Source organism: Pelmatolapia mariae, linkage group LG10_11 (assembly GCF_036321145.2).
Source record: "Pelmatolapia mariae isolate MD_Pm_ZW linkage group LG10_11, Pm_UMD_F_2, whole genome shotgun sequence".
Taxonomy (NCBI): domain Eukaryota; kingdom Metazoa; phylum Chordata; class Actinopteri; order Cichliformes; family Cichlidae; genus Pelmatolapia; species Pelmatolapia mariae.
In genome coordinates this window covers 10,530,204-10,550,039 of record NC_086236.1, presented here as the reverse complement: position 1 = coordinate 10,550,039, position 19,836 = coordinate 10,530,204, and the positions used below count along the sequence as shown (strand labels likewise).

Genomic DNA, 19,836 nt, shown 5'->3' with positions numbered 1-19,836 from the left:
ATAAAATATCTGGCTATAGCAACTCTTTTGGGTTATTTTTATTTATATAAGCTATTTATATAAGCAGATTTATAACAACAGAAATTGCATTCAAATCTCAAATCCAGTTTGAAAAACACATGAAGACGAGCGAAAAGTGACTTTTGTCATGTTAGATAATTAGCAGTGGAAAGCAAAAATCACATCATTTACTAGTCCTTAAAAAGCATTCAGAAATCCTAATACATGGCTCTCGGCTATATTTGCAGTATCATACCACTGCTTCTCAACAGATAACCAAACTCCATTGGAAAAATGCGTGATTTTAATCAGGCACTACGTTAAACAGCTATGGCAAAGTATGAGAGGGCAGTAGAGGAAGAGCAGAGGGGGAGAAGAGGCATTGGTAGGAGAGAGGACAGCTGACAGTTTACTGATAATGTTTAGGTTAATGTTTAGCCTGGGGACAGGCAGCTCAAGGCCCTGCAGCCTTCTGCACCTGCCGAGCAGCTTGAGGGCGCCTCCGCTCTGCAGCAACAACTCGTCTAAAATGGTGAGTAATGCAGTGACAAGCTTTAGCATTAGCATTAAAAAACAGAAGAAACACAAATTCCACGTGGGGAAAGTCTCTTTTTGAACACAGCTATGTGTGTGGGTGCACTCCCACGTGACAAGCCAAGCACCGTTCCGACGTGTAGCCTCCAAAGTATCCAGCTCGCGTCGTTCTATCACGTGAGAAACCGTACGCTGAACTCTCCCAGGAAAAATGTAAATAAAAACTTTAAGGCGTCCATTTACGTTAAGGCGCAACAATTAAAGTGTGTAACAGTTTTATGAATTGCTCTGATGCTGTTCTTTAATTCGGCGTTAGTAGTTTTTTAGATTTCTCAGTTAATTTAGTCCCTTTGCTGTTTACGTTGGCATTTGGTTGGTATTCATATTATTGCGAAGTTGAGATTAACTGTATATTAAAAATTAACCATCACATTTATTTATTATTTTAGCCTGTGAAATCCTGCATTTTGTACGCTTTGTTACGGCTTGGTTGAGACTTTTAGAGTAGGGCGGGGCTTGAGTGGAGTCCCGCCCAAATCCGTTATTTAAACCAATCAAGTTAGGTCCCTTATGCAGGTTACACCCAGGTAAGCCTGACCTGTGGTCCTGGAAAGGACGGCGTTAACGTTCATTTTTGGGTCTAGACCGCCACCTTTTGGACGCAGCGTAAATGGCAGTCAGAGAACTCCTAATACTAAACTAAGAATTTGTGTAAAGGTTGAATCAGCACTTTTCATTATAGTGCAAGGAAAAAAAAGGAAGTAAAATACAAAAAACAACGTGATTTGTCCTTTATAATTCCAGGGCTAAAGAGTTTAACCGTAATATGATTTTGTCCAGTCATCAGACTCACACTGGCTCTCCCCTGAAGACCGGGAGCAGCTATTGGTCGAGCTCAGGGCCACAGGGTGGATGGAGGTGGAGGACCGTGATGCCATCTTCAAAGAGCTTCACTTTAAAACCTTTAATCAGGTGTGTGTGTATTTATGTTAATATAGTAATTAGCTTTGTTGAAGTCTTAGATCTAATCTTGGATCTGTGAGTTAGAATTTTATTTTTTTTATATTGCTGTTATTTTTTTCATCACTTCCTTTGATTTGAGTTTAGACCTAATTTAGATTATGTTTATGTAAGGCTAGCCATTCGTGATCAGGTGCAGTTAGGTGTATCTAACGTCTTCTCCCCTTTCCCTGTCATGCATGTGTGCACTTTTTTCAAAATATGCATAGGTCCTATTCTTGATTTACCACGTATAGTTGAGTTGTGGCGGACTAGTCCACAAATTGCAGGGATGGCGATTCTATCACTGTCTTCTTCTGTCCACATTCCCTTGAGCAAAACCCTGAAACTGTAATTGCTTCCAAAGGACAGGCAGGCGCCCCTCTCTGCCATGATTAGTATGCAGTTATGCGTGCAAAAGATTGAACGACAGGCAAAAATCAGCAGCTAATTTGACATCTAGGCACCATTGCATATGGCGATTGAAACTGAAGTGTCTGTTGTCATTAAATCAAGCGCAGGATGTAAGATGCTAAAGGTGTAATAAAAGAAAAGTGCCTCAAAATAACAGTTTTATATAAGTGCTGGGATCACAATATCAGACCACACCAGCCATGCCTGCACAGCTGGTTGGTGTGTAAATGGTGTTTCTTTGAATTTGACATAAAGGGGGAAAAAAAAAAGAAACATGCACATCTGTTTCTGTCTTAGTGGTCTTTTTTATCCCAGGTGGCCAGTAGAGTCTGTGATGAAGCAGTCATTTTTCCAGTTTCTGTAGCCGTGAAAATCTGTTCATCTTTAGGAGGGTTGTTGCACGCTGCCAGATGCATGCCCAAAGTGTCGATCGGAAACTCATAATTTCAGCTGTGATTCTGTTAGCATAATGAGCATAAAATTGTGATATTTAAATCAGTAGTCAGACATGTCTCCACAGGTTATAACTGTGTCAAGTGTCAGCATTTTTTCTGAAGTGCTTATGAATGACCTAAGACACCAAATGTGCAGGATAGGAACATCTAGGGCTTGGTATTGTTTAAAAACAATACTGTTATTAGCGTTCTTCGTGTCGTCATACTGTGCTTACATCAATGAACTATTGTTTGGTTGTTATGCAATGTCTCTGACTTGGTTTACGTGAGACTGAATTATAGACATTTTGTGGTTCAAGAAAAGACATGAAGTTGCAGGAAAAAGTTAGTGATTTAAATAATATTACGTCCCCGGTCTAGGGGTAACCTGGATGTAACATGAGGTGCAGCTACCCACACCAACCACACCGAAGAAAAGGCCAGAAACAAACAAAAGACAAATCTCCAACCTAAACTCATAACCAATAAACAAGACACAAATGGTTCAACAAAAAAGTTTTCTTACTCCTGCTACTGCTGCAGTGCTCAATATATACAGTGTAATAGTCACAATTATCTATTTACAAATCTGTTTATGAACAAACTGGTTTGTAGCTTGCAATAATACAAAGCACACTGCTCAGTCCAGTCTACTCACTAAAAGACATTCAGATCAGATTCCTCATACTTAGCAAGTATATTTTTAAAAAAAATGTATTTAAATTAAAACACTTTTCCCTGCCATTATATTGTGGTTTTGCGCCATATACTCTGCTTTTTCGTTTTCTCAACAAAAACTACAATTTTAAATAGAAGCAGTGCCTGTGTTCTTATAATTCCACCAAACTTGCCAAACTTCTCAGTGCATCTGTGTTTAATATTTACTGAAAAAGGGAAGCTGAAGAAAACCTTGCCTTAAAAACTGTTATGATTCCCATTGGGGAATATTATTCAAAGAATAACTAAAACGGACCATGAATCCAAACAATTCCTGAATGCCAGATTGTTACTTTAGTCTAGAGACACTTTCAGGCAGTGCTCAGGACGTTCAGTGACACCAGGATAATTTAATTGCACATATTGCAGAGGTCTGTTCCTTATATAATTTGTGCCACTATCCATAAAAACCAGCATGCATCCTTTGAATATTTATCACGAAGTGTTTAAATTTTAAGTGCTTCTAAAGCCACACGAGGACACAGTGCAAGGATACTTTGGGATGCTAATCAGAGTCAACAGTAAGTATGGTAATATTTGAGTAGGGCGAATATGCCGGGTGGCGGTGTAATCCTTTATTTATCCAGATAAAAGTATCATTAAGATACCCGACCATGAAGGCATCTGAAGTTACACCAAATACAATGCATAACAATATAATGCATAAAGAAACAAATACACCTAGTATTCCATACAGACAAGTGAACCCGATCATGTGAACCATGTGCAATAACAGGATGGCGGTTAGCACTGTTGCCTCACAGTAAGAAGGTCTGGGTTCAAATCCAGCTTGGTCTCACACTGTTTGCATTTCGCATTCTCTCCTCGTGTCTGTCTGCATGGGTTGTCTCTGGGAAATTCCTGCTTCCTCCCACAGTCCAAAGACATGCATGGGGTTAGGTTAACTGGTGTTTCTAACTAAAATGACTCAAGGTGTGTAAGTGGGCATGACAGCCTGAGATGCTGAATTGGATAAGTGGAAGAAAATGGATGGATGGAAAAATATGCAGATACTGTATGAGGTACTTAGACGAAATGCACAGTTTAACTCTGAATTTTCAGGATTGCACTGAAAATAAGTGTTTAATTTAAAATGAATTATGGCAATTTATCAGAAAGTTATTTATAATATTGGGTAAGTTACTGGTTGGTGACTGTGTCTACTGTAACATAGTTCCTGAGAGCTGCCTGGCAGCTGAAACTAGTTCTCTTTCTTCCTGGGGTAAAACAAACATTAAATATTCTTTTCAAAAGTTTTTTGGCATGTCTTGTAAGCAGTTGCTCCGTTCGCTCACTCTGTGCGGGGCGAAGTAAACTGCAGCATCTCAAGGCCACTTAGCGGACTTCCTCTAATCCCATCGTTAGTTGTTTTAGCCCCTAAAATAGTCTGTTTTTACACTTCCCCATGTTTGAAGTCGGAGGGTGAGCGCTGACCTCCCCCATCTACTCCTCCTGGCTCTAAAGCCTCTCCTCTTACCCCGACACGTCAGGCTGCATTACTCTGAGACTCGCCAGGAGGCCAGTTGGCAGCAATTAGGGTTTTGATCAGAATGATTTCTTTCACAAACAATCAAATTGGTTAAAATGTTTCATCTGGTTCACAAACCACTAACAACCCCATCATTCCTTCTGCTGTGCATTGCTTTCTCTCTTCTTTTTCTCTTCTTCTTTTTTTAAAATTCTTACTTGTTGCCACCCTCCTTTCCCCTATCTCTGCCTTTCAGTCTTTGTCTGTCTCTCATTCCCATTCTGTGCCCCATGTTATTGGGGGAATGAGCTCATGTTGTTCCAATTTTACATGCTGGCAGCTCGCTCTGTCTGTCTGTCTCTCTATCCTTCTTTTTCACCCTCTTTTATTCTCTCCAGACACCACTCAAACTCTCTGATGCATTTTCACAAACTCTCCAGCTCGTTTTTCATGGCTGCTCTTAAAGGGCTTTTACCGAAGGGGAATGGAGATGAGGAGCGACATGCTGGCTGATTTCCATTCGCCACTTATCTCCAAGTGATGGGCTTGAGGAAATCAGATCCCCAAGAGTTTATAATGAGAATAACAAATCCCCTTCCTGTGTATCGAAACACTTCCTCTCCTGATCTCTAGGGGGCGGTAGAGCCGTACTCATGCATTGAAGTGAGTACAGCAAGTTGAAGTTGAGCGAATTCATGAGCTGCAAATGAATTTAAAGGAAACATGGCAGCTGGGATTGCTTCTTTGAGTTTATTTTTCTTTGATTACAGCAAGTGGAAAGTGTTATGATGCCTTTATAAATGGCTCAGGAGTTTAGCTGCGGCGTGTGGGTATACAGTGTGATGTTTGTGGCATTAGTCTGAGGAGTAACTGCGAGTTATTTTTCCTGTCAAGTCCAGTCTGTTTAATGTGCTTTGAGAGGTGAAATCCTCTTTCTGGAGTCGCTTTGGTCAGTGGGAATTATTGCAATCATATATAGACGTACGTGTGTGTGTGTGTGTGTGTGTGTGTGTGTTTAATACTGTAAATCTGGGCTGGAATTGAGCATGTTCTAAGTTGCGGTCGCTGATATTGTTTACACATCAAGCTTTATGTTATGTATGTTTACTGATGACCATCTGCTATACATTTCGGTGGATGAAGTGGAAACTTTCATGCGACACAAGTGAAACGGGTAGCTTTCGGATGCAGCTCGTATAAGAGAGGGTGAGCTGTGCATGCTCAACTCTTGTGTTGTGTTAGCTGAGGTTGACATCGATGGCATTCCTCCTTCTCCCACAAATATTCAGTCAAGCAACCCTGGGAAAAAAAAATCACTCCAAAGCTACATTTAGGATGGAGGGGAAAAATGGCCGGTTATTATCTTCAGTCTTTCTTGTAAAGTAAACAAGGGCAGTCTTAACCTAAGGAGGGAAATTTTTAATGGTTAAATATCTGCATCCAGAGCATGCTGCACTGTTTTTATTAGAGGGATTAAAAAGCAAATGGGTATGTGCACCAGTGAAGAGGTTATTAAATTTATCAGTGATAGTATTGTTGGCAATTAATGTTATTTTTGGACAATTTTCAATTGTTTTGAAGTTTTCATTCATAAATTATTTTAAAAATAAAACTATTTATTTTTCATTTATTTTAACAGGTAATCCCATCAGAGATTGAATGTCTCATTTACAAGAGAGACCTGTTTCAGACGAGCATAATAAAATTACAACAGTTAAATAGAAACAGTAAAATAGTGAAAAATTGCTCAATGTTTACGCAATCATATTATAAATCTGGTTCATTTCTGTTTTCCACACAAAACATTGCCTTGAATGTTCATTTTAATTGTGCAACATGTTTGTTTGTAATTGTGCAATTACTGTACAATTCACAAAACATCAAGAGATTGGTTCATGATTCGGGTCAATTTGTTTTATTTATATAGCACCAAATCCAAATCATCATCTTTATTTATAAAGCACTTTAAAACAACCACAGCTGACACAAAGTGCTGTACATTTGAACTAAATAATAAAAATACATAATAAATAAAAAAATAAAAACCAAATGAAAGAAAAAAGTAAAACCATTAATTAATTATTTATTTAATTACAAGAAAAACTAAGTCACAACAATAGTATTATTAAAACATTTCAATTCAAAGATCTACGATGATATTATTATATGAAATGATAACATATAGCAAATATACACATTAAGATAAAGCATTTAAAAACATTTCCTAACATGTGCTGTATTAAAATATATATGGATTCTGACAGTTTTAGTTAATAGTAAAAGTTAATAGTAAAATTTCTTTAATTGCTGTATGTTTAACTATTTTAAAGGGATTACATATTTACATTATTCACTCACTGCTATCTTGTTCTTATGGACACCCCCCCCACCCATATTGGGATATAATACAAACATATTTCACTGGCTAGCTTAAAGTATAAACACTGCATCCACTCCTGCGTCCATCAGTTGCTGATAGTACGCTTATTTTTTCACATTTCACCTCAGCCAAGAAATGAAAAAGTAATCCTATCATGAACACATCACATTAGTGGAACTGTAAATGTGAAATAAGTATAATTTTACTCAAATGCATCAGTAATTACCTGGATTTCATCCCATACATTATTTTTAAAATAATTTTGAAAGGCTGAAAAGACTCCCTTCCTACTCTTGTAACTCTTTTCCTCGGAAACGACTTCAAGCTGCTGTGGAAAATATTTTTAAATTAATTTATTGTTATTTTGAAAAGTAGTCACTTCAGATAAAAAAAAAAAAAAAAATTCAGAACATTTTAGGTTTATTTGTGTGAAATAATTTTTAAGTATCCGGCATACACAAACAACCTCCCAAGGTTGCGGTTTGCCGCAAACAATAACTACATCACAAGCTCTGGGAAAAAGCTTCTGGACTTAACTTCCAATTTCGAGTCTGAGGTAGCGACTCTGATTTTTACTGAAGAGAGCAATGCTGTGTTCAGACAGCTGCCTCTGCTCCTGCTCTGCTCTTGGAGGCTGATCCCCCCCTTCCCCCATCCCTTTTTTATATTCAGTCAGAGGCTCCCTCTCCTCCAAATCTCCTTCAAGCCTCTGCCTCTCGTTATGGGACTTGGTCTACTTGTGTTGAATAAGTTGTCCTACAACTAAAACTGAGCCCCTGGGTAAACCAAACTCCCAAAGCCATCCTCCTCCAGCTTCACACACACACGCACACGTTTTCGCATACAGGTTAGACTGATGAATTCATTTGCTCATGCTCCATACCAAACAAGCAGGGCCTCTTCTCCCAGGCAAATAGTTGAGCAATCAGATTGGACAGTCTGTTGGGTTGATTTGTCAATTTCCCAGTCAGTCAATATCAATCAGTGAATTTATTTCTTTTTGAAATGAACGTTAATTCCTTTTGTCATGTGTGCTGTATTTATGTAGCACTTTGAGTCTTACTGACCACTTTACACTGCAAGCCACACCTATTCATACAGCCCTTAATGTTTTTATAACCTCAGCGTCTTCCTGTTACAGATAATATATTGTGGGCAGTTTTGACGCTTTGGTGTCTTGCCCAAGGACATTTAAACTGGTGGATCGGTTGAACAGCGAATCAAATCACTGACCTGCCAGTTGACCTTCTAGACCTTCCAGATACCAAAAGATAATCAGTTTCCACTTCAGTCCTTACATCCAAGAAGCTGGAACCAGTGAATGGTTGGCACTTTTCCTTGATACATGACTTAGGTGATCTATTATCTTAGCCACCTTTACGTGGACTCGGAGTATCCCACATTTCTTGACTATTGTTTGGACGCGATGATTCAGGGATTTGCGACCTTTCAAAGAGTTTAGGCAGTGTTTTACATTCCACCGCATGGGGAGAAAAAAGGAAAGCTAACAAGAAAATGTTAGAATTTGTTCAAATGTTTAGAGGTATGCACACAGATTTGCATATACAACTCCTACACTAGTCCACAGACGAGCGAGAAGCCAATTAATCGGCTCAGCGGTGTTCAGTTCCCACCTTCAATCTCCAAAGTGAAACTTTCCCTGGGAACCGGAGGCATCCTGCGTTCATCCCATCCTGTGAGTATTGCTGGAGGGAAGCCACAAGGTGTGGCACCCAAGCGGAGGTGGTTAGATAATCTGGCTATCAGACCTTGGGTAAAGTAAGATGGCCCTGACGTCTGCTGTCTGTTGACAAGCCCAATGTCTTTTTGAGCCCTCGCTACTAACCCCCGCAGTTAATGAGGGGTTTGCATAAGTTGGCCTTAACGCCATGCCTGAGCGTTACGTGACACTCGTTACAAAAAGGAGCTGAGTTGTGTGTGAAGAGTTGTAACACATGATATTAGTCACTAAATGAGTGTCAACACTGGCAGAGAGTCAAATTGAAACCCTGCTCTGCATTTTTCAACTTTAAGAATCTTAATTTGAGAAGATTAATACCGCTGATGTTACACATGCCCAGCAGAGCTCTCTCTCTCTCTGACTACATGAAAGAACTTCACAGCTGGCAGCTTTGCTTCATAATTATTTGATATTTTGCTTTAAGTTACATGTCAACTCAGCGGGCAGCCCACGTCTGGCCAGCTGGAAGCTCGTGAAGAGCTGTTTGGGGAAAGAAGAGAAATGAGGTGTGGTCATCATCATTATCATCACCACCACAACCACCGCCATCGAAATCACAGCTTTCTTCGCTTGCAGAGGAGCGAAGGTTTTCCAGGGGGCTAACGCTGACGCGGGTGATGATGGGGCTAGCGGAGTAATCATCGGGTAGTCACGGCGGTGTGTAATGGAGGAGAGCGGCTCGTCTTCCTGTGTGTGCGTGTCGGCAAATACTCGCGCATATGCCGAGGAGGCTTGTGTGTGTACATTTGTGCATGCATCAGTGTGAAAGTGTGTGTCTGTCAGAGGCTAGTAAGGGTGGGCACAATCTGCATGCACTTAGTCCTGGCAAAGCAGTGCAGGCGTTTCTAAGCCCTTGGACCGCGGGGTGGTGGAAAGCCGATCTGTAAATAACAGACACATGTGTTTGAAACTGAGTCCTGTATTCCAGCCCAGAGCCGCAATGAGAGGGAGAACACCACTCCGCTCCGACGTCAAATTGTCTCATCCAGTGTTGTATGACAATCATGCTGTAATAGCACCAAAATGGCTCCTCAAAAGAGTGTGTGTGTGTGTGTGTGTGTGTGTGTGTGGAGGGGAGAGGGGGAGAGGGGCATAGTGGCGGTCTGCTGTCGGGTGTTTCTGATTATTTGAGATGGGGGCCTGCATAATGTCACGTCAAATTATGTGACTCTGACAGCTACAGCTTGTTGGGCCAGTTGGAGAGAACTGCTGGCTTGCTGGCTGAGAGGATGGATAGCCGACTAGCTGGCTGACCTGTTGGCTCGAGAAGTGTGGCCCGTACAATACAAATGGGATAAACAAAGCACTTTGAGAGGCCAAGCCCTTGACCTCTGCTGACACCAGACCTCATCTGGGAGTTGAGGATTGGTTTTAATTTCTGTTGGGCCCAAGTGGAGGGTGTTGAGATGACCTACAGATGACGGACAGGCACAACGCTGTCACTTTGCCTGTATTGTTTCCTCATGCTCTGTTTACTGCCCCCAAGGGAGCACTGTCTGTTGAGAAAAGGCTGATGTAGGGCAGGATTTATTTTCTGGATTCACTATTTCAGGTTATTTTGACATTCAACTCCAATTCATTTGTAGCGAGAGATTACTGCTTTTATTTAAATTTTTTTTCTTGTTTCTCTCCATTTTTGTTTCTTTTATCAGGCTTCATGTTACTTAACGGTCATCTTATGTTTCCCATTCCCTCCAAATGCTCTGTGGTTCATTTGCACATCACTGACAGCTGAATGGGGACAGGAAATTTCTTGGAAAGTGTGACAATACTTATGATAAAAGCAGTGCAGCTTCCATGTTATACAGCACTTTTCAAGCTTGGGTTATCAATATAAACTAGTCGGGTTTAGTGCAGTTTCAGTTGAATGAATTAGGGGTAAACAAAATAGATGGATGGTTAGATAATTCAAAATACAAATATGAATACAACATTGTTCTTGATCATTGGCAAACGTCATGACACTGTTTATCTGTTGCAGGATTAAAGTTATGAAATCTGCATTTACATTTGATGATTAAAATCCTTGAATTTACTAAACAAGAAAAAATAAATACTTGCAGAGGGATTCATTCCTCTTTTTTATAATCATTTTAGGCTGGTGGAAACAATGCTAACATGACAAACCTTTCTTTTTAAGAAGTTGCTTAATTGCATGTTCAGCACCAGTGAAACCATTTGTCATGCTTTTAATTTTTTGTTAGCTTGTCACATTTTTACACATTTGCAAATAAATTGATCGTTTCTATGTATTTTCATTAAGTCTTCAGATGAAAGATTCACAGAGGGCAGATCTACCACAGAAATAAAGTTGTACAGCAGTGGATTTGCAACCTCACCAGTCTGCTCAGTCTAAGTGTCACTGACATTACAAAGCAGAAAGGTTTAAGCCAAAAAAACTTAGATGACCACAAAGTGTAGGTAGTAACAGTGAAAATAAGACTGCTAATATTTGTGGTTAGCAATGACTTTAGCATAGGATTGACGAAGCGCAGGCGGCAAGCATGATCAGTAAACGCACACCTACATGTCGTAGCTGTCTGCCGCCAAATGGGGACGGTGTCAAAGATATGTGGAACAGCTGGAAATGTAAGCTACTCGTGTTTGTGTTTGTCCTGCTGTTGATCCTTTAGCTTAGCCCCTGCTATAGAGAAGACGGAAGTCACACAAAGAACTCGTTGTTTTATTTTTTCCCTTCTCGGTGAACTCTGTTCTGAGTAGTGTCCTGTTGGACACTGCGGTGTTGTGTAGTTTTAGTGAAAAGCTGCCTGAAGGCACTAGAAGACATTGTAGTTTTATGTACAAGTTGTGGCAGTGCACAGGGAGAAGAGGAAGAAAGATGAGCTGAAGCTTCTCCAGCTTGTATTTTTTACTTTTATTTAAAAGCGTAGGATGCCATACATGCATGCATGTCTCTTTACGGTACCAGCATGGTACTGGGTTGGTAGCCTATAGGTGCTCCAAAAAGCTTTACAGATCCACGTGTATATATTTGTAGCTGTGTACTGTCATTTGGCCTGTTGTTGTTCATGCTTGTGCTGTTGCTGGGCTTTTAGCTTAGCACCTACTGCAGAGAAGACAGAAGTCATTTTAGACAACAAAACTTCTTTTTATTGGAGTGAAATTGAGTGTTAAAAAAATTCACTGCCCATGCCAGCCATTGATTCTGCTTCTCGTTTGTGTGTGTGTGTGTGTGTGTGTGTGTGTGTGTGTGTGTGTGTGTGTGTGTGTGTGTGTGTGTGTGTGTGTATTAGAATTATTTTGGTGTTTCTGTTCAGGCTAGCTTTTTAGCCAGTTAAGACAGATTGTTTACTTTTTAGAGTGTACACAAGTGTGTTCTTTCAGCCTTTCTGTTGAATGTCTGCATAGCAAAGTGCTATGCTAATGGACACAAACATTCAATCATAAGCACAGTTTTAAAAACTGTGTAGACTGAATTTCTGTAATCTTTCTCTCTTTGAAACAAAAAGGTACTCAAGCCAACCCCCCCCCACTTGTGTACAGTGATAAACTAGTTCCTACCATAGAATGTATAAAAGATTTACGTAGCCACTGTAATGTACCTATTGTTACTATACACCGTGTTTCCATCAGTTTTCTAATGCCACACATTACCACTCTTGAATGAGAGTGTCAGCTAACACTAGCAAATTTGGTTACCATTCTTAAGTTGTATTTTTGTAAGGCACAAATTGAAATCTGCCAGTTATTGTGAAGTAGCTAAATAGCAAAATACCAGAACTTCATTTAGCAAAACTCAAGTAGAAACCATTTTTTGTCAAATAAATGCATTAAAACTGCTTTATGAGGTCCCTACAACACAAATGCAGTGGAGCAGACTAAAATGACCAAAGGTGAGGTGTGACAGCAGTTGTCTGTGTTAAAGTGGCCACACCCCCAAATCTAGTTTCCAGATAGATGAGTTAGAGAAACTGTCTATAGAGCCCTAAACACTTTCTATACTAGGCTGTGAATGTCTACTCTTAAATTCTGCTGTAAAATTGGGCACTTTAACATTGGATTGTATGGGGATCAATTCACTTTTGGAGCAAGCCTCTAGTGGGCACCAGAGGAACTGCAGTATATGGCACTTCGCATGGTTTCAGCCAACATCTTGTGTAGTGGAAACCCTAATACCAATGATGGTGTCAAAAAAGAAGGAAAAAAATGTTAGCCTGAAGAATGAGTTATAAACATTCATAGACCATGTTTAATCAGTCAGAAGTATCTTAAAATACCACGAGATGACTTTTTTGTTCTATAACAAGGGACAGATTAGAAAGGGAGTTTCTGAAAAAGCACAGTGTTTTGAACTGGGACATTGTGCAGGAACCAAAAGTGTTAACACAGAATCCTTTTACCTGTCACTTAATGTTCCTCAGTGGTATATTAACCTGAAGTCAGCCCTTAGAGGGAGAAGACATGTTTGGACAACACCTGACATGACAGGCTGCTTAGCAATCTCCATTAAAGCCAATGAAAACTGAGAAAAAGCAGACCGCCCGGCTCTCTAAATTGGTGCCAGTGAGGTCAAGTTGCAGGAATATGTCAATTACTTAAATTGATCGGGAGACGGTTTCCTTGATAACCAATTTGATCAAGCTGCTGATCGTGTTACATGCATAGCACTACACGTGAATTGAGCAGGCTGTCTCAGAAATTGGTTACAACACACTAAAAAGGCTAAACGCAATTTCCTCTTTGAGGCTAATTCTGTTTCGTCATGTCAGGTGGTGGATGGGGCCACAGCCATAGCATGTAAACAATGGCATTTCAGTTGATTTAATTAGGCAGAGAGGAAGCATTTAGGGGCTTAATTGAGATTGCAGTGGGAAATTGCTCTGAAATAGGCCTACCTGATTCTTTTTTCTTCTTTTTTTTCCTCTCCTCACAGAGAGCATGACGAGGGATTTCACTCTCCTCTTTGTAGATAATTAGAATAACCGTAATCACTCCCTGGATGGCCTGTGATTGGAGCGAGTCACATGCCAAACTTATGAAGAGTGTGTATGTTTCTCGGTGTGTGCATGCATTCTCTAAAGTCCTTTTGTGGTTGTGGAAATTGAACACATGCATTCAGGAGGACCTTCTATATTCAGAAATCCGTCTTGTACTTCTCCCCGCCTCAGATGGCAGTATTGCACTTTATTATGCTCTGGATTGACATTATTTCATTTATATATTATTAAACTTTTTTATTCTGTCTTAACATGGTTGTCTATTGACATTGTGTTTTAATTGTTGTACCACATTTTGTGACCTTTATGTCAGTGAATGTGCTATATAAATAAACTTTACTTACTTTATTTATTATTTATGAAACTTCATATTTAACTTATTTCAAATTCGGTGACAGTGCCCTTTAAACAGGCCCGCTATATTTTCTAATCAATAGTTCTGTTGAAGCGTTACAATTTTGCAAGATTACTTACGGAATGATTTGTTTTCACTAATTATGTGTATACTGTTAACATTTATTTATTTTAATTTAGATTTTGACCATTAATAATGCAGGAGTCCTTTTCTGTTTGTTATTCTGATGACTTTGCTTTTAGCAGAATTTGTACATCTGAACATTTGTACATCTTTTTGTATTTTTTCCATTTATTTATTTATAAAAAAGTGGATCAAATTTAATGCAGTGTATTAATCATTTTGTGCTTAAAAACGTGCATTTTGAAGCATGCTCGCAATAAATTCAGCCATCATTTTATTTTCCCCCTAACAGGCATTTGGCTTCATGTCACGGGTGGCTCTGCAGGCAGAGAAGATGAACCATCACCCAGAATGGTTCAATGTTTATAATAAGGTAACAGGGACTGGAGATTCATTTACAGTGCTGCGTTTATTTACTGTCAATTAGAGTAAGCGCATCTTGCAAAATCAATAGTGGTTTGTTTGATTTGTTGCCATATTTACAGTTTTGTGGTTTGTTAATAACAAATTAGACACACTGCAACTGATCTTGTATAAAGCCTGATTTATTTACTTATTTATTTATTTATGTCAAACGGTTATCACTGGCCCATAGCCAGGCTTTCACACACTCCTTATGCAAAAAGAAAAAGCCAAAATCAGGTTCACACTTTACTCCCATAGTTTTTTGTTTTTTTTGTGAAAAGCTCTGCAAATATGTCTGCCTTCCTTCACAGCCCCAGCACTCACACAGGCTCTCTCACTTTCCCTGCCTCACAAATAAAGTAGTGGTTGATATGACAAACCCAGTCCCTGAAAATCTCTCAGCATTAGGCTGTAGCCACTGAGTTACTGTGTGGCGGACCGGGCCGCTCTGGGAGGAATGCTGCTCCTAATCCACTCTTTATTAAAGTCTCTGTACAATGGTGCTACAGGTCTCTGGGCCCCCACAGCACTTTCCACCAGACACTTACACATAAATCCCACACCGACTGAGGTACAGCCTCGACAAAACAGAAGCTGTATGCTGAGCTGCTGCTAATATTCTCTAAAATTCACTCTAAACGTCCTGTTCTGTTTTGGTGGTTGTCAGTTTTAAGGGTATTTACAAAAAATGTTTTTGGAAGCAGGGGGGGTCAAACTGCTGCAGGAAAGGAGTAGTTATCACAGTTATTGTCAAATAAAACTGTAATGTGTATCAAAATATGTACAAAGTTTCACATTTTGTAAAGTATGATTAGAGAGTGTGGTTTTTAGGAGAGTATTGTTTGACAACAGCAGGAAGGCTCAGCGCCTGTGGGCAGTTTGCTTGAGTTTGTCATCACAGAAATGTCATACAGAGACCAAAAACCAAAACCTGTACTCACTGGCTGCATGTGGCAAACCACAGCACAGCTGGGAGCACTGCACGCTGTAGTTACACCTACCAATACACAGGAAGGTCACATTATACTTCCACCAGAATGTGCAAGAGCTGTCACAGAACTAGGTGATAGTCTTAATCTTTTTTTCCAAGATTGCACAACATCACTGGATGCGACACATAATGCATTGACAGCTGTGTCTAGATGGCCACACATATCCTATCTGATTTGTACCTTGCACTCTTGAATACAGACTGGAAATCAAAGGTGGACATAATTACTCTAACATTCCCCCCTTTAGACTGTGACCAGCATTTTGACTTGAGCCTAATAGTTTATACAACTGGAGCCAGACACGACCATATTTGGAAAACGGGGTCATTCTAATTAGATTAGTATATTTTTACAGGTAAAACATGGTATTTAATTTGACAAAACTGTATATTGGTTCAGTTAACCACAGAGCAAGCCATATTATTTGTCCCATAACTGATGACTTGAAATTGATCCAAAAGGCGCCACCAAAACAAACAGTTGCGAGAGGTCCTGTTTAGTCACTCGAATGAATAAAGGCGAAGCCTGGTGATGCAGATAGGCGCCGGCACCTACCTGTCAAAGTGACCGCAGTCCTAATAATGCAAAACTTTAAGCTATACCACAATTTCAAAGAATGGGAGGTTTTCTGAAATGACAAAGAATGTAATATTGCAACTATTAAACTCTTTTAAGTTGTTTTTAGGAAAATATTTTGATCATGTTGTCATTGCCTTGTGATTGACACCTAACGTGTATATGTCTTCACAGGTCCAAATTACACTGTCTACACATGACTGTGGAGGACTGTCAAAACGGGACATCAAATTGGCCAAATTTATTGACAAAATTTCACTTTCCATGTAGTTTTTTTTTTGTCTTTAGTCTGCAATCTGTCACAGCCTTTGTAGATACACTGATTTTAGTTTCAACTCTTTAAAAAGACGACTGCACTACAGAGTTAAATGTATTTAGTCTTTCACATGTGCATATTCTGCTTCTGATTTTTGTCCCAAATAAAATCTGTCAAAATAAAATAAACAGTTTAACTTGTTTCATCTCTAATTGTTTTAAAATGATGCAGTGTCTCTTGAATTAACACTGTGTATGAAAGCTCTTTGGTTTAGATTTCCCCAAAAGTCAGAGACTGGAAAGGTATCACTGAGTGATTTTCACATATGGAATTAAAATGGATCGTGGTTGCACAGCAGTACTCTGTCAAGTTCTCACCAGTGAGCTTTTACATGTGAGTCCATCAGATCACATGCTCTCATTTTGTGATCTAAGTTTATAAACATAAATATGCATAAATAAAGCATAAATATGCTTCCTTGGTCTTTCCTGATCATAGTAAGTTTAAAAAATGCTGTAAATTCTCATTTTATCGCCAAACTAAATTCAGAGTCAGCTCAAACAGATTTGCTACCATTTTAAATGAGGAACCTGACAACACTTCAAGTACAAGTCAGTGTCTGCTAGTTAAGCATAGAAAGTAAAAATGGGCAGCATGAACTGTCTGAATGTTACAAAATCCATCCAACAGTGACTCGTTTAACATGTTCCATCCCATTTGTTTAATTTCTACAAAATGGGTGAGATGTTGGAGTTTGACACATCCTCAGGACAATGCAAACACTGGAGGTCTCCTGCCCTGCTCACATTTTCATTTTCTATTACTTAAACCTGATCACAGTCAGTCATGTGCAATACCTAACAAAACCTAAATCTTGATCAAAGTTCTGGATTGAGGGATTCATGCTATGGGAAACAAAGGAAACACTGAATGAATGGAACGGAAACATCAGAGACAGGGCAGGTTCTGTAATATCAATTTTCTCATTTAATCATATTTCTAAATGTCAAATAGTTTATTTATTGCATCAACTTGAATGCAGCTGGATTTTCATTCATCACTGACCGTGTGGTATGTGATTGTAATAAGCCAAACAGAAGCTAATTGTAGTCGTACTGATGCTTGGACTGGATTTTAAGTAACTATCAGCCATTGTTCTTGTTAAAGAGTAAGGTTAAAATGGGGCGGTCCTCTGTGGGGTGATGGACCGGGTGTGCTTCTTCTCACAATTAGTGGCAGGTAATTAATTACATACTGACAAGCCTGGATGACTGTATAAGTAATTAGAAAGGCTTTTAGCGAAAAGCTTTAGGTAATGACTTAAATGAGGTTTTTCTGGTCACAAACGAGTGACAAAAAACCCCAAAGCAAAATATGAATATGAAAATCTGTCAGAACAGCTTCAGTGTACTTTGGCACTGACTCTACATGTCTCTGAACCTCTGCTGGAGGGACTCTTCCATGTTATTCTTTCATTTGGTATTTAAATGACAGAGGAGAGCGCTAACTTGTCAGCCAGATATCTCCCAGAAGTCAATTGGATTGCAATTTAGTGACTGGGAAGCCCATACCATATAATTCATATAATTTTAATACTCATCAAGCCATCCATAATCCCTTTGTCCTGTTTGAATGGAACCTTCTCATGTTGGAAGAGTCCATTCCCATCAGGATCAGAAAATTCACCCCCTAAACCCCGCCAGCAAAATGACCCCCATAACATATAACATAACTCTGTTCTGTGTAATGCTTTTTTCAGATGGCATTGCTGGATCGCGGGATGCTGCTGCTAAATTCAGTTTTCTCATTGCTGCTAGGCCTCCACTTACAGGGTAACTTGAATATACATATTGTATAATTTGTCAAATTTTCACATTGTATTGCCAAGGCCATCTAAGCCCACACACGCTGGTGAGGTTAAAGCACATGCTGAAAGTCAGATATATATATATATATATATATATATATATATATATATATATATATATCATATTACAAAGATGATTTGTGAGCACTAAAGTAGCCCCAGTTCATTCATCTGTACGGGGAAGTTCTCACCAAAATAAGACGACAGTTGCATCTGTTGTGTGTTACATTGTACAACACTGACCCAGGCAGCCACCCTTCAAACTGCTTTTTGTGCAGGAGGACAACTTTGAGGCTGGAAACAATAGCAGTGAATTCAAGTGTTTTCAATGTTGCTAATAGAGACCACATTGCCTCTGTTTGCACTCTAACGTGTGTGTCATCTGTATTGTCTCAAAGTGAATGCACTAGCTCCTTTTTAACAAATTTCTGTGGAGGTGTGCATTGTTCTGTGGTTAGAAAACTGAGGTTGAAAACAATAATAGAAGACAGAGGAATAAAAAGCAAAGCTCTTTTTCTCCCTCAGAATTATATTTTTCTATTTTTAAATAACCCAACAGAGGAGGGATCTTCCTCCCCTGTTGGATTTATGCCTCCTTGCAACTCCTGCCTCTGCTCCACTAACTCGCTGGCTCTTTCTGCACTGACTGCAGAGACCAACCTGCAATCAATACTCCAGAAAAGTGCTGAGAAGACAGCAAACAAGCTGACCACATACTGTGAAATCAGTAACTGTGGTTTAATTAAGAGTTTCCAACTGTAACCCAATCACAAAAACAGTTACTAAAGAAATTAAAAACTTAATAACCCTTTATGGACCATGTCTTGGAGCCTCATGTCTCAGAACTTGAACTAGCAAATGCTTCTTGCTTTTCCATGATAAATCTCTTAACTGGTTAAAAATTCATTCATTCATTCATTTCTCTTTATCCCCCTTTGGATTAATCAGTATATTTTATCACTTCAACACTAATTTTCTCTGAGGAGAAGGAGGAGGGCCGCTTTCTAAGTGACCGGACGGACCTTGCTACAAGGCCAAGCTGGACCAGGCCAGGCCAGATGTGGCTCCTTCAGATAATTGACCTCAGCTGATGGCCAGAAGCAGCAGCAGCAGCAGCAGCAGCAGCAGCAGCAGCAGCAGCAGCAGACAACCGAGGCAGACCTCCCATTAGTGAAGTCCCTGGATTCTGGCTCCTTAATCCACTTCACCTACTAATTCTGTGCTGCCAGCAGTCCCGCCAGAGGAAGACAGACAGACAAACAGGAGAGGGAACGAGGAAGAAAAGAGAAGCAGAGAAAGCGGGGAGGGCAGTTAATGGGAGATTGCAGAGGTGGAGGGGAGTAAATGACAAACAGAGAGAGCGGGTAGAAAGGGACAGAGTCGAGAATGGATGAGTAGGACGGGCAGGTGGGGCAGGCCTATGTTTTGTGAAGACCTTGAGATGGAAAAATAATAATTCTCCCTTGCATAAATGTCTCCTGCCCCTGAGAGGAGAAGAGAGACATGGAGTTGGGGGGAGGGGGGCAGCAAGTGAGAAAAGAAACCACAAGCAGGAGAGAGGCTTTCTGGGATTTTTCCAAGTAGCTGCAGTGCGTGATAGCTGCCCATATTTTTCCT

General features: G+C 39.8%; 1 protein-coding gene across 1 annotated transcript; it reads left to right on the top strand.

Annotated features, from left to right (window-relative positions):
• The first annotated feature begins 289 nt into the window (after window positions 1–289).
• Window positions 290–16,521, top strand: LOC134636850 (pterin-4-alpha-carbinolamine dehydratase 2-like). Its single transcript, XM_063487078.1, has 4 exons — window positions 290–532; window positions 1,375–1,506; window positions 14,416–14,496; window positions 16,271–16,521. The coding sequence occupies exons 1-4, from the start codon at window positions 419–421 to the stop codon at window positions 16,364–16,366; spliced, it is 423 nt and encodes a 140-aa protein (XP_063343148.1). The 5' UTR covers window positions 290–418; the 3' UTR covers window positions 16,367–16,521.
• Window positions 16,522–19,836: the final 3,315 nt, after the last annotated feature.